The following is a 14371-nucleotide window of genomic DNA, read 5'->3' as shown; positions in this document are numbered from 1 at the left end:
ATTCCTACCCAACCATCATGTGTGAAACTTTGCCAGAATGTCCAGGTAAGAGTGGGGCTAATTCTATTGAACTGTGCCAGCAACAGGAGCAGTTTCTGGGAGATGTTGCAAAATTAAAGGGACATCTTGTGGAAAATTTACTTTTTAATGGCTTATACACAAATATGGGTCTCCGGAGAGCTTGCCCACACATCAAGTGGGAAATTAGACAACCAAGTAAATCTCTTGGGCGCTGCATATTTCCCAAAATGTACTTTTTTTTTTACTTGTTTGTATGGAAGTACAGAACTTGGGTTTCTGGCATACCTGCCACCCCATCCTATATGATTTTTTTTTTTAAATAACATTTTGGGGTTGACTTCCACTTTAATGATTAAGTTACACATCCATGAGTAAAAATACAATCGATGCTTTTACTGTTCTATCGGGCAATCACTTTTTTTCTCACACCCTCGGCAAGTAGTAGTCACTCACCTTATTGCAGGCGAGGAAGTGAGTAGTGGCTCATTTGCAAGAGAAAGGACTGCCCCCTCAAAACAGGTTTTAAAAAAGCGTGCCAAGTGTATTGTAATTCCTTATCCTTTTGACAAATTTTGTCACACACATGCTATTAAATTACTGTGACCTGTTTGAAAGTGTGAAAATAATTCACAATATGTCTCCTTCAACACATACAGCCAAGTTGTGCGGGGGTTGCTTATTATGCTTTGGATGGAGTAAACACAGCTGTTGAGGAAGGCCTACAGATGATACATATTGAGTTGAGTTGTGCACTTATGGCAATAAGAGAGGAATGTGTGAGGTCAGAGCCATTACTCAGGCAGGAGGTGAGCTTTTTAATGCGTTCAAGGGCATCCTGATAAGCGTCTCCTATTTTCCGCAACTTTTAATGCAGAAAACATGTTATTTGTTTGTAGAAGTTTAGAGGAGAAACACCTAAACACTGAGTGAGAAGTTTATATTCTTAGTCCTTTCTTGTTAAAAAATGACTGAAAATGCTGTCATATGTATGTCATGACTGACAAGACGAAGTAACACCACTGGAAGCACATTTTGTTATCAAGTACTTTGTGCGTTAACATGACAACAATCTGCTGAAAAGGTCTGAGCAGCATCGTAGCCGAAAGTGTCGTCTGAATCCTGTCCATCGGCATATGGGGGGGTTTAGAACCATACTTACCATACTACATACTTTATGTCTGCTTGATGTAATAGCAGTGTAGTAAATGTACACTTTGCTATTATCAAACGCATAGAGCCTTTATTTGACTACAATCTCCTCTAAAATTGAAAAATGCACCTAATTGATGTGAGCAGTATCGGAATCCGTATCGGCCGATCCCACTCAGAATCAGAATTGGCAACAGAAAACTCTGATCAGAACACCCCCAATAATTGCCTATAGATGCCACAAGATGGTGGCAAAAAAATTACAGTGTATGAAGCTTCTCAACTCACTTCAACTTATTGTAGTTACTTGGCACCAGGATGCCACAAGATGATGCCAAAGCACCACTTTTAAGGCATTTTCAGACTGCACTTAGCAGGGTACAGCACGCTGTCGGTGAAACCTTTCATTGTGCATGTTCTGAGCGGGCGTACCAACGGAACGTCGTATCTTGGTGCGGCAAGATATGCATTGTGGGCTATTACTTGTGAGGTGCCTCGATTCAACCCAAGTCAACCCAAAAATGTTCTTTACAAGAATATGTTCTATGCATTCCCACTAGTTGAAACAGGGCATTCTGATTAATACTGCGTTTATGGAAAATGACTTAAGCAGTAATCTGTTTTTGTACATCTCCGGGGGCGGCCATTTTGCCACTTGCTATCCACTGAAAATGACATCATTGCTCAGGGCTCAGAAAACAACCAATTATGGCAGTAGAGCCATAATTGGTCGTATACAACATAATATTGGAAATGTTTTTTGGGGGGTTGACTTCCCTTTAATAGAGAAAAAATGCAGTATTGCTTCTGAATCAGTGATGTAGGTAAGAAAAAGCTTATGGCCAAGCACAGTTGTGTCTATAAAGAGGTTACAGTATACAGTGTATGCTATGCTATACTATACTCTATACAACAGTTGTTACAGCACGAACTAATTTCACGTATGCCCCTTTTTTTTTTACTGAACCAAGCAGCCATATAATGAGGCATATTCCTAAAGTGCATAATAAGCACACAAACACACTCACCATAATGCAGACTCAATTGGTGCCTCCATTTTGTTTCGCTGATAACAGGACCTTCCATTTGGAAGAGTCTTCACCTTTTATTACATGGAAATAACATTAAAGTATGTCAATTTATTTTGAATACTTAATCTTGTGCCACTAGTAGATTCACGATTCGGCTCACTTCTCATATTTGGGGTTCCTCGTCCATTTCAAAGAAGCTGCGTCGCGACGTTTGTTCCACCCGTTAGCTCATTTGTAGCTTAGCTTCTAGTAACCTGCAACAGTGGGATGGGAGTCCAGATAAATGTTTTTTTAGAACGTGACTTTGTATTTTATTGACTAAATATATTAAATGTTTTTTAAAATGTTATCAAATAAATATACAATAACAAGAATAAAAAAAATAACAACATACATTTACTAGGATCGTATCGTTTGATTTCTTCACTTGTTGCCAGCATGAAAGCAGTTCCGGGCCATGCGCAGGGCGGAGTGATATCACACCGCATGAGAAACGCATGAGTGTAGTGCGCGGCGGAGGCGGCAAGCGAGGGAAAGTGGTGAGGGGAGGAGGGTGGCGACGCGAGAGAGCAACCGCTCGGAGCTGCCACCAGATGGATGATCGGCGAGCTAGTGGAAGCTCCAAGTACCACCATGCCGACATTTGGACTACCTAAAGTACCCAGCAAACCTCCCAAGATTCGGGATTAATCTTTATATCATTGGGGGGCGAAAAAAAGGTACGTGGTTGTGTTATCCCTAAAACATTCCCGTTCCGTGCGTTATCACACAGAATAAAGTGCGGAAAAGTTGCGCGTTAGTTCGTCTTTTATGGTTTTACGAACGAAATCACGTCGCTGTTGAGTTGAGACTACGCTTTTACTAAAAGTCAATATAATTGTTTTAAAATCAGGAGTGGGATTTTGGCGTTCTTTGTTTGAATAAAAGCTCGTTTTTCCTTACGTTTGGAACAAATTCCTCGCTGGGCTTGTTGCATGAGGTTGATGTTTAGAGTTGGGGGATGGGAATTCAAACTACTTTTCTTCAAGCGCTTCACTTTAGACACCAACTCAAAAAGCATATTTAGAATGAGGAAAATGTTTATCTGTTCGTTTTGTGTCCTTACGAGAAAACCGTATCACCTCTTATCTAAACTAAGATATTTAAAGTTGGCTTTTCCCCCCTTATATCCCCTCACAATGGACGCCCACGAAGAGCAGATGGTTCTTTTGTACCTGCAGGCTATGTGGTTTCACATTTAAGGTGAACACTGATTACCTACGCGAGAAAGCACTGGTAAATAGTGTACGGGATTTCAAGATATCTTATTTCTGCTGTAATGGTAATTGCTGCTGGCATTTTATGAGCCGGGGAACTTCTTTTATGACTGCACAGGGACAGGGAGATAACGGAATTTCTTTATCATCGTGGCATAATTGATGGAGAGGAATAAGTCTGCGAAATGGAATACATTTGCATAATGGCATGTGTACGCAACGGTGGTTTATGGGCAATTTGTGGCGCGCGCACATCAAGCGAGTGTATGCACACATGAGTCAACGAGTCACTAGACTGTTCCCACACACACAAGGAACGTATGTGATGTGATAGCTTATCACACCACGTCACACCGTTTATGAAGTGGACATTACTGAGGAAATGGGATTTTCACACAGCATTGGGGAGTCGAGGCAAAACGCTAGATATTATGGATGGTATAGTAGCGTTTTAGCTCAAATACACGCACATAAAATAGTGGGACAAGTTGGATTTTGCATCCAAAAACTACAAAAATCAATGCACTATTTACACATTTAGAAATGGTAAAAGGCAACATCCAAAATAAATTTTTATGCTTGTCTTGCATGCATGAAAATGAGATGCTTTCATACATGTATTTTCTTTGAAATGAATGAGTCGTTAGGTCTGGAAACAATGTTCGTGTCCTTCCTTGTTTGTCCTAGTTTAAGAAAAACGTCCAGGCAGAGTTCAGATATGAATAGCAATTCTAGTTTTCAGAAAATACCTTCAAAGTGATTGTCAAAATGTTATGCCACATTAGCTGGCATAGGTTCGGTTTTGCCCTTCTAAGTCAAGACAGCGCTTCCCAGCCTTTTTTAAACCAAGTCAATCAAACATGTTGAAGGTCAAACTGCACATCACCAAACAAAAATGTTGCAATGTTTATCGAAATATTAATATCTCGATTTACTCACACATTTACTGACTCAGTGTGTAATCCAGGGCTGTTTAGTTGAACACAAAGCTATTAAGACGTTGTATGAATTGCAATAGGTGTATACAATTAACAGGTTAACTTGACCTTCTGCTATGTAATGGAGGGCCATTTAATTGTTCTACCTGTGAAATGGGATAAATTCCCACGGCACAGCACACAGGTTGGGAATCATTGGGCTAGGATATCTATCTTTTTCAGCGTTTTTTTTTTTTTTTTTTTTTTTTTTTGACGAGTTCATTAAAGCTGCAGGATTTTGAGTTTCTAATTGCTACTGCCACCTGCGGCCAAAAAATGAAATTGCACACTCCTTTCTTCGTGTGCACGAATAATAACATCACTTCTTCCCTTTGGAGTAGAAAGAAAGCCATTTGTGCGTCGCAATTCAAACCCAACTCCAATACTCCAATCTCAGTACTCTCCACCGCTCAAATTTCTGGTTGCGACTCTGTGAGACAATGACGAGAACGCGCATGATGTTACATCTGCCGAAAGAGCGCGGGAAATTCAACCCGATTCCGGTCTGAAAATTATTTTCCAGAAGCTTGCAAGAATACCCACTGTGAACAGCTAAAGTGTTAATCTGCTGTTTATAAAATGTGTGAGTCATAAATGGTCAAATGAAAAGGCTATTGTTGAGATATTTTGGGGCAAAATTCTGCGCAGTGCAGCTTGAATGTCTGCGCCCGAAAATGACTGCTTCAAACCAAAATGGCCGACTTCCTGTTCACTTCCTGATGATTGACAATTTTGTGTTGATGGGTGAAACTGGTGTCAGGAGCAGTTTTTTTTTAACTTTCCAGAGAGTGCTAGTTGGTGAGTTGAGGGAGTACTGTATTGTTATAAATATTTACGGTAAATATGACTTAACTACTTTGTTAGTGTAGGTCGGTGATAATCTACAGTGCCCTGTGACTTGCGTACAAATTAGGGTATCGTTGCCACCACAGGAACGGAACTCTGTCATAAACTAAGGACAAAAAACATATTAAATAAAAATTAAGTCAAACATTCTGTTTTTAGTAGTTTGTTGTCAATTAATGGCAGCCCTTGTTTGATAAGATAAATGTGTTTTTACTACGTTGCTACTCCATTTAGCAAGAGGAATTTCAAAATAAGACGTTTTAGTAGATTGTTATCAAAATGTACCCTGTGTTTGATGTGCAAATGCAGGTTATGTCTCCATTCCCTAACATATCTACTGAAATTGGTCATAGGCGGAGGCTAACTTTCTCATCCCTAATAAGAGTAGAGTCATAAAATTCTGCAGATTTTCAAAATTGGAAACTTTCTTTGGGAATTAATAGGAATTAAAGGTACTTAAAAATAAACTGCAAATTGACAAAAAATAATTAGTTAAATTAATTCAAATTAATGAGGAACTAAGTCAGGGAAAATATATTTTATAATGATTCTGACAAAAAAAGCCAGATTTATTTCAAGTTCATTGGTATCTTGACTTAGAAGGGTGACTTCTAAGTATTGCAAAAATTTTGAAAAAATCTAAGACTGTTTATACTGAGAAACCTTGGATTTATTAACGATGACGGCACAGAACGACCCTGGAGTGAATGAGATTGTGTTTGCTCTAATGTCTTATTTTGCAGATCTGCAAATTCTGATATTACAACCCATCACCGATTTAGCTCATAATACAAAATATCTGCTAATCCGATCCAGATGATCAGATCTGTGTAAAGTGTACTTACTATTTATTGCATGGATGTGTGCTTATGACAAAACAAAATGTTTGTATAAATGCATGAATCTGGATGTTCCTCTCTGTGCAGGTGGTACGGAAGCAGCAAAGGCGATAAAGGTACGATGACGGGGCGGTGGGCGTTTTCGCTGGCCTCGCTGCTCCTACAGCTGGTCTGGACGGCGGGGGCTGCCTCCCTGCACTTCACACAGCCTGTTTACAATGCCACCATCTACGAGAACTCTGCTGCCAAGACCTACCTCGAGAGCCACATAAAGATGGGGATCTACGTCACCGACCCCGCCTGGGAGATACGCTACAAAATCATCTCCGGGGACAACGAAAACTTGTTCAAAGCCGAGGACTTTATGTTGGGAGATTTTAGCTTTTTGCGCATCAGAACCAAAGGGGGTAGCACAGCCATTCTCAACCGGGAGGTTCGAGACCACTACATGCTGACTGTGAAAGCGTCAGAGAGGGGCACCAACATGGAGTGCCGCACCCAGGTCACAGTGCAGGTTCTCGACACCAATGATTTGAGGCCCCTCTTCTCGCCTACGTCGTACAGTATCTCACTACCCGAAAACACAGCCATACGCAGGAGCGTGGCCAAGGTGACAGCGACAGACGCCGACATCGGTACAAATGGGGAGTACTATTACAGTTTCCGCGAGTGGACGGACATGTTCGCGGTGCACCCTACCAGCGGCGTGGTGACCCTCACTGGCCGGCTGGACTACTCTGAGACTAAGCTTTATGAGTTAGAGATCCTGGCAGTGGACCGTGGCATGAAGCTTTACGGAAGTAGCGGCTTCAGCAGCACGGCCAAGCTGACGGTGCGGGTGGAGCAGGCCAATGAGAACGCACCCGTGGTCACCGCTGTCACCCTGGCGCCCTCTGACTCTTACCCTGACCCCACTTACGCCATTGTGACGGTGGAGGACAGCGACCAGGGACCCAACGGGGAAATAGCATCACTTAGTATTGTCGCTGGCGACCCACTCCAGCAGTTCAGGGCTGTGAGAACCAGCCCAGGGAGCAAGGAATATAAAATAAAAGCGGTGAAGGACGTGGACTGGGAGAGCCAGCCTTTTGGATATAATCTCACTTTGCAAGCAAAGGACAAGGGCAGCCCACCTCAGTTTTCATCTGCTAAATTGGTTCATGTCACTCCTCCTCAGTTCAAAACGGGAACCCCTGTCTTTGAAAAGGCCGTTTACAGAGTCAACCTGAGTGAATTTGCCCCCCTTCACACGCCTGTCGCAATGGTGACTGCTCTCCCAAAGCAACCCCAGCTCAAATATGCTTTTAGCCGCAAATCAGACCGATTTACCATCAACCCTGACACCGGCTTAATCAGCACAACGGCGTCCATCAGTGCCAACGCGGCTGTGCGCTTTGAGCTGGACGTGACGGCCAGTGGCGGGAAAGCGGCAACAAAAGTAATAGTGAACGTAATTGACGTGAATAACAATGCGCCTGAGTTCCAGCAGTCGTCGTACAGGGCCAGCGTTGATGAAAACGCACCCATCGGGACCAGTGTGTTGACAGTGAAGGCCGTTGACCTGGACCGAGGCGAGAATGGCTATGTGACGTACAGCATCACCAATATCAACCCACAGCCGTTTGTCATTGACTATTTCTCTGGCGTCGTCAGCACCTCGGAGCTGCTAGATTACGAGCTCATGCCTCGGATTTACAGTCTTAAAGTCAGAGCCTCAGACTGGGGATCCCCCTTTCGGAGGGAGGTGGAAGCAATCGTCACTGTGACTTTGAATAACCTGAATGACAATAAGCCGCTGTTTGAAAATGTGGACTGTGACGTGACTGTGCCAAGAGACCACGGCGTGGGTGAGCAGATCACCACTGTGTCAGCCATAGATGCCGATGAGCTGCAGCTTGTGCGCTACTACATCAAATCCGGGGACGACCTGGATCTGTTTGAGCTGAACTCAAACTCTGGCGTGCTTTCCCTCAGGAACACGCTGAGCGAGGGCGAGGCAGCAAAAACGTCCTTTCACAGTTTGCGGATCGTGGCTAGCGATGGCGAACGCGAGACGCAACCCATGTACATGAATGTAACGGTCATAACTGCCCGTATGCCCGTGCAGGTGAAATGCGTCGAAACCGGCGTGGCTACCATGTTGGCCGAGAAGCTGCTCCAGGGCAGCAAGGTCCACACGCAGGCTGAGCCCGACGACCACTTCATGGACATTCATTCCATCAATCGGTACGCACCGCGGTTTGCAGAGTCCTTCCCCAGCTCTGTGGAAGTCAGGGAGGACCTTCCCGTCGGGGGTCGCATCGCTCATTTAGGTGCCACCGACGCGGACAGTGGCTTCAATGGGAAGCTTGTGTACGTCATCTCGGGAGGTGACACAGAGAGTCACTTCTTAGCTGAAATGGAGACGGGCTGGCTTTTAGTTTATTCGCCTCTTGACAGGGAAACGAAAGACCATTACACGCTCAATGTCACCGTCTATGACCTAGGCATTCCGCAGAAGTCCTCCTCGCGCCTGCTCGATGTCAAAATCTTGGACGCTAACGACAATATCCCGCAGTTTTTGCAGGATTCCTACTCTGTCGAAATAAGTGAGAGCATCCCAGTGGGCACAGAAATTATCCAGGTGGACTCGACGGACAAGGATCAAGGCGAGAACGGTGTGGTGAGATACTCGATTTTGGGTGCCATGGATCACTTTGCTATCAATGCAGAATCTGGGGTGGTGACAGTCACCAAGCCACTGGATCGCGAGCTGCATCCGGTGTACGACTTGAAGGTGGCAGCCCATGACCTGGCAGAGAACGAGCCCCAGCTCGTGTCCACCGTGCCGCTTAAGATCACTCTGGAGGACGTGAACGACAACCCGCCTAAATTCGTCCCACCAAATTACCGCGTCAAGGTGAGGGAGGACCTCCCTGTCGGCACGGTAGTCATGTGGCTTGAGGCCCACGACCCTGATGTAGGGCCTTCAAGTCAGATCCGTTACAGCCTGATGGACAACGGGGATGGGAACTTCGAGGTGGACAAGCTGAGTGGGGCCGTGCGGATCGTGCAGAATTTGGACTACGAGACCAAGCAGGTGTACAACCTGACGGCGAAGGCCAAGGACAAAGGCAAGCCCATGTCGTTGTCGTCCACTTGCTTCGTAGAGGTGGACGTGGTGGATGTGAACGAGAACCTCTACCGGCCTTTGTTCCGCTCCTTTGTGGAGAAGGGATTTATTAAGGAGGATGCTGTTGTCGGGACTTCTGTAATGACGGTCACAGCCGAGGATGAGGACAAAGGCAGAGACGGAGAGATCCGATACTCCATCCGGGACGGTTCTGGGCTGGGGATATTCACCATTGATGAGGAAACTGGTAAGTCATTTTGCATTTCTCAAGCAATGAACCAAGTGTTTGGAATGCGCAGGCATCCGCTAGGAATGATTGGTGTGGAACAATGAAGTGAATCGAGTATTCCTGCTTCTGGTCCCTCTCTCCCTCTCTCTCTCTCTCGCTCTCTCCTTTTTTTTTTTTGCTAAGCACTTGGGGCCGGGGGAGCAGCTGCTTGCCAGACCTGAGCAGACATTCTTAGTAGTCTCTGTGGAAGAACTGAGTTTCTCCCTCACTTCACCTCTTTTATTTCTTTCTTTGCTTTCCGCGATAATCCTTTAGATGGTTTAATACATTGTTTGGTGAGATTCTGACATTGTGGTTCTGCTGCCCAGCACTCATTTTAACAACTGAGTCAAATTAGCTCCAAAATAAGCAGTCTGGAATTCCAGGAGTTCCTAAGGCACCCACACCTTCCCCCAACCTCACAACCACCTGATGTGGTTGTTTTGGAGCAGGGAGCTTGCTACCTCCTTAAAGCCACTTCCTATGCGGCAAGACTAGATTTCATACAGTACAACGCAAAAGTTTTAGACCACCTTTAGCTTTTCTTATAACCATTGGAAACAGTGAACTGTAGAGCAGATAGCAGGATAAAGTAAGACGTTCAAAACTGATGATAGAGGGGGGGATGCGTGGGTCAAGGAAAAAAAGGCTTCGGGGCTCTTAAATTTGGTGAGGGTCTGCCGGATGAAGATACAGGACTGTGCTAAGATTTTTAGATCAATGTTAACTTTTTGGGATGTTAGGAAATGGACAGATATAGTTAGAAGGATCATGTAGGACGGACAAAACTGACAGGTCTGGGTAAAAGCTGCATTAATATAGTACTGTGTAAAGAAAAAAATTGTAGAGCACAGAAGGCTAACCTTTTTTTTTTTTAATGGTTTTGTAAACAGTAAATAGGCACTATACAGATAGCAGGATCTTGTAATAAACTACAAAACTAATTGTAGTAGGGTGATGTATTAGTGGAGGAAAATTCCTCCAGGCCAATCATATTGGTGAGTTTTCTGGTTTGATCTACATGAATGCAGTACTGTTTAAAAAGTCTTAGACCACCCAAACGTTTTTATGATCTTTGGTGAGGAGTGGCGGACTGATACAGATAGCAGGATGATGTAAGCCATTCATTACTGCTTGTAGAGGGGTGGTGGGCCAAGAAAAAAAGCCCTTGGGGCCTCATCCTTTTGGTGAGGGTCTTACACAAATACAGTACTTGATAAAGTCTTAGACCACCACCAGCTTTTTGTGATATTTGGTAAATAGTAGGAAAGATGCAGACGTAAGACATACAAAATGGTTGTATAGGGGTTGTGCATGGGCCAAGGAAAGCAGGATAGCAGATAGCAGGATCATGTTGGATGTACAGATTTTTTTTTTCATTGAAATCTAGGGGGGAAACCCTTGAGGGGCTAAGCCTTTATGAGGGCCTGGATAAATGCACAGAAACATGTTAAGTGAGTCCCGATGGCATCAATACAAACAGATGGACAGACAAATGCAGACAATATAATAGTGGCCTAAGAGTACAACTAAACACATAGCCTTGCATTTTTTCTGGATTTGTTTCAGTTTGGATTCAGAATTTGATACACGTGTGAATTTTTCCACAGGCCTTTTCCTTTGGGAAATGCTGGCTCTCAGGTGTGTATATTTAGCATCTTGTGACGATTGGGGGGGGGCCCCGTGGGGGTTGTTGCGCGTGTCAGCTGTGGTGGGTTTGACCCCCCCCCCCCCTCCAACCCTCGGTCATAATGCAGTATAATGTTGTTTTACGAGCGAGCAGATAACCCTGATGCTTACGGCTCTATTGGCTTCTTCCGCTTTCACGCGACAGTTGTCTTCCCCTGTTGTAGCTGCAAAATTGATGGATGGCATGACATTATTTACACCTGTTTGACTGGTAACCCCAGATCCATTAAGCCTAGTTTGATCTCCTGGCTTAGCCCCTCATACTTATATTGAGTGATTATCAGAGGTATATCGATTGGATTGTCCCTTAGGGTTGGGCTGCAATCATTATATCAGATCAGCAGGCGTCCGAAGGCGGCTGAGGTGGCAATGCCTCCTAGAGGTTCGCCTAAATGAAGGGTGTGGTTTGTTTGGCGAGCAAAAGGCATAGCAAGGAAAGTGGTGCACAGAGCTCTGCTATATACAGAGCAGCAGCTGCATCTTGTGGCCAGAATGTTTTTAAAATTGTTCAAAATTGGAAAACCGACTCAAAAAGACATGAAAAAGAGGAACAATCTAGGAGCCACACACCTTCTGTTTGACTGAAGGAGGAGATGTGAGGCTGGTTCCTGTTTGATTCGGCAGGTTGTCGTTATCTTCATTTCATGCTGTTATACGACTTTACAGTATATCATTGTTCATCAGAAACAATACTGCTAATTTATGAACTGGAGCTGTCTTTGGGTGCTTCATGCATAAAGATGTTGAGTACAGACGTCAGTTTTCCACTAGTCAACCTACAACTATGCTGACTTGAGAGGTTGTTGTGAAAAGGGAATAGCTGAAACGGGTGGGTGAAGTCCTGCTTTTTTCTCAGATCACACTGTTCTGTGTGAAGACCACTGATATGAAATGACGGGGGTTACATTTCCTGCTTGGGGAACTTTGAAGTGAAACAGTGGAAAACCAGCTTTTTTTTTGCTTTTTTTTCTACATTTGCTGCTCTGTCTGAGCAAAACAATCACAGAATGTGGCGCTGACCTCAACCTGCACATTTCCCGCCTTTGGGAGGCGTTACAGAGGTGAAATGGGGACTGTGTGAAAGAGAATTGTGAGGATGTGAAGTTTGTCACCTGGGGAAAAAAAATCAATGTCGGCCCAAAAATCTTTCAAATTTAGGCCCTGTCGACACGTAGCCGTAGTTTTTTAAAAAGCCGGATATAAGTCTCCGGTTAGCCTTATCATCCACACGTCCCCAGAGTTTTTTCAGTGAAAGCGCAAAACTCCAGCCGCAGTGGAGATTTGCGGATATATCCGGATATCTCCTGATCCGCGTTTTCGTCTGGACGGGTATAACCGGAGATTTACGTCGTCACCTTGCGACAACAATGTTTTGACGTCCCGTCAACATGGACTCTCGCGGTGCTGCGTTGATTACAGCCATTCTCGATGCGCTTTTTGCTTACTTATTTGTCCGCAACCAACCACTGCATTTTGGTGAAAGGTTTAAAAGCAATTCGGACCTTTTGTCGGTTCTCCCGAACTTTTCGTAGAAGTGACGTCAAAGGACAGAAGAATGGACAGTATTTGGCTAACTACTGCCGCCTAGAGGCTATCAACGCACTTCTGCGGTTACGTGCGGATGCGTTTTTTTAACGCAAGCGGGGGGGGGGGGGGTGTATAGATGGTTGTTAAAAAACCCCAGCTACGTGTAGACAAGGCCTTAGAGTTGGTACAGGGTCGGAAAAGGGTATGTGAAGTTAAAGACTTATCTCATTTGTGTGAACAGCACTGACATGGAATGAGCTGAGTCACAAAGTTTCAACCCGTGAGTTTGTCGGGTTTGGATATAGTATCAGTGGCCGGACTGCGGCTGTGTGATAGGGCTCCCTGAAAGAACCGGGACAGCGGTGTGGGTCTGACCCTATTAACCCAATTAAAGCAGTTGAATGCGCTGAAACCTGTCAATCAAATACAAATCTTTATGTTCTTACGTGTGAAATATATCCTTAAAGTCTTCTGTGCCGGGCGTTGGATTGAAATGCGAATTGGCTGTTAAAAAGTAACGCAGAATCAGAATTTTCGGATTCAAGTCAGAACAGATCATAAATTATTGTCCTGTATATTGTCACAGTGGCATGTTTGGATGACACTCATGTCTCAGTGTGATGTTTTGTATGAGGTGAGTGCACATGCGTGAAAGTTCACAGCATTCGCCCATGTATGCATGTGTATGGGAATATTTGGGCGGCTAATAAGCAGTCAGCCAATAAAGCCCAGCTAGGCAGTGTATCAACGCCTTTGTCTTTGTTACTTCACTGCAGGCTTCTCACGCCGTCACAGCAGCATACGAATTGTTTGGCCACTTGCCTGACTGGAGATGACAGGTTAGCTTAGCGATAGCTAGTTGGTGCAACAATACAGATGGATTTACTGGACCAAAGCAAGAAAAACACACTGGAATCTACTATTAGCCAGGGTACTACAAGGGATTCTGGAGGTTGAAGTAAACTATTTTGAACTAAAAAGGAAAACCTTTCCGTAGGTTAACACTGCTCTGTCAACATATAGGAGATAAGTGAATTAATGAGGCTTTGTTAAGCACTTTGGACACTGTATGGTGTAGATAAAGTGCTACCTAAGTGCACTCTAGCATTTTGATTTGTCGAACTAAAAAGTGTTCCTCCCCCCCTAACCCCTCCCCCACACGGAAAAGTACAATAAGTAACCTGATTGAGTTCATTCGGTACTTGCACCTTAGCATGAACACTAACTGTGAACGCAGATTTTGGGTGTGAGTCCAAGCTCGAATTATAACTGACCCTGACAACCCCTATGATTCTTGGATAGGATTTTTGCAGTACATGTGAATTTTTCCCATTTTGGGGGGGTAAAAAAGGTGTGATCTGTTCATTTCTGCATGAAACTAGATGCCCGATTGTATAATGTATGCATTGCCCTTTCTTCTCGTGATAATATATGCATTGCCCATTTGCTCAGAGCGCTGTGAAGACATTCCTTTGCAAAACTGTGTTATTGTATTTTCCATTTCAGTAAAAAGGGGAAAAAAAAGTCCGTCCTTGGCTTTTTTTCCCCCCTCTTCAAGCTGAAAACGTCACACTTTTTCGTCTGGGCCGTAATGGATAGATGTAGTATCAACCACCCTTCCTCTTTAGTTAACGTTCAGATAAAATCCCCAGAGAC

At 44.2% G+C, this 14371-nt stretch overlaps 1 protein-coding gene and 1 long non-coding RNA gene across 10 annotated transcripts in view; one reads left to right on the top strand and one right to left on the bottom strand.

Annotated features, from left to right (window-relative positions):
- Nucleotides 1-2680, bottom strand: part of LOC147146434 (uncharacterized) — a 106218-nt gene extending 103538 nt beyond the window's left edge. For both annotated transcript variants that reach the window (XR_015087102.1, XR_015087103.1), the window contains exons 1-3: nt 2596-2680; nt 2362-2455; nt 2199-2272 (exon numbers count right to left, since the gene is read on the bottom strand). This is a non-coding gene — a long non-coding RNA (uncharacterized LOC147146434). The remainder of the gene's footprint in view (nt 1-2198; nt 2273-2361; nt 2456-2595) is intronic.
- A 77-nt stretch (nt 2681-2757) lies between these two features.
- fat1a (FAT atypical cadherin 1a) overlaps nt 2758-14371 on the top strand; it is a 71604-nt gene continuing 59990 nt past the window's right edge. For all 8 annotated transcript variants that reach the window (XR_015087100.1, XR_015087099.1, XR_015087101.1 and 5 more), the window contains exons 1-2: nt 2758-2920; nt 6207-9478. Coding sequence is in view for 5 of the 8 variants with exons in the window: in XM_086033038.1 (XP_085889164.1) it covers nt 6241-9478 (3238 nt within the window). In the remaining 3 variants the exon portion in view is untranslated. The remainder of the gene's footprint in view (nt 2921-6206; nt 9479-14371) is intronic.

This window comes from Filicampus tigris, chromosome 6, assembly GCF_054856515.1.
Source record: "Filicampus tigris isolate MCC_2025a chromosome 6, RoL_Ftig_1.0, whole genome shotgun sequence".
Classification (NCBI taxonomy): Eukaryota; Metazoa; Chordata; class Actinopteri; order Syngnathiformes; family Syngnathidae; genus Filicampus; species Filicampus tigris.
This window is presented reverse-complemented; position numbering and strand designations above follow the sequence as displayed.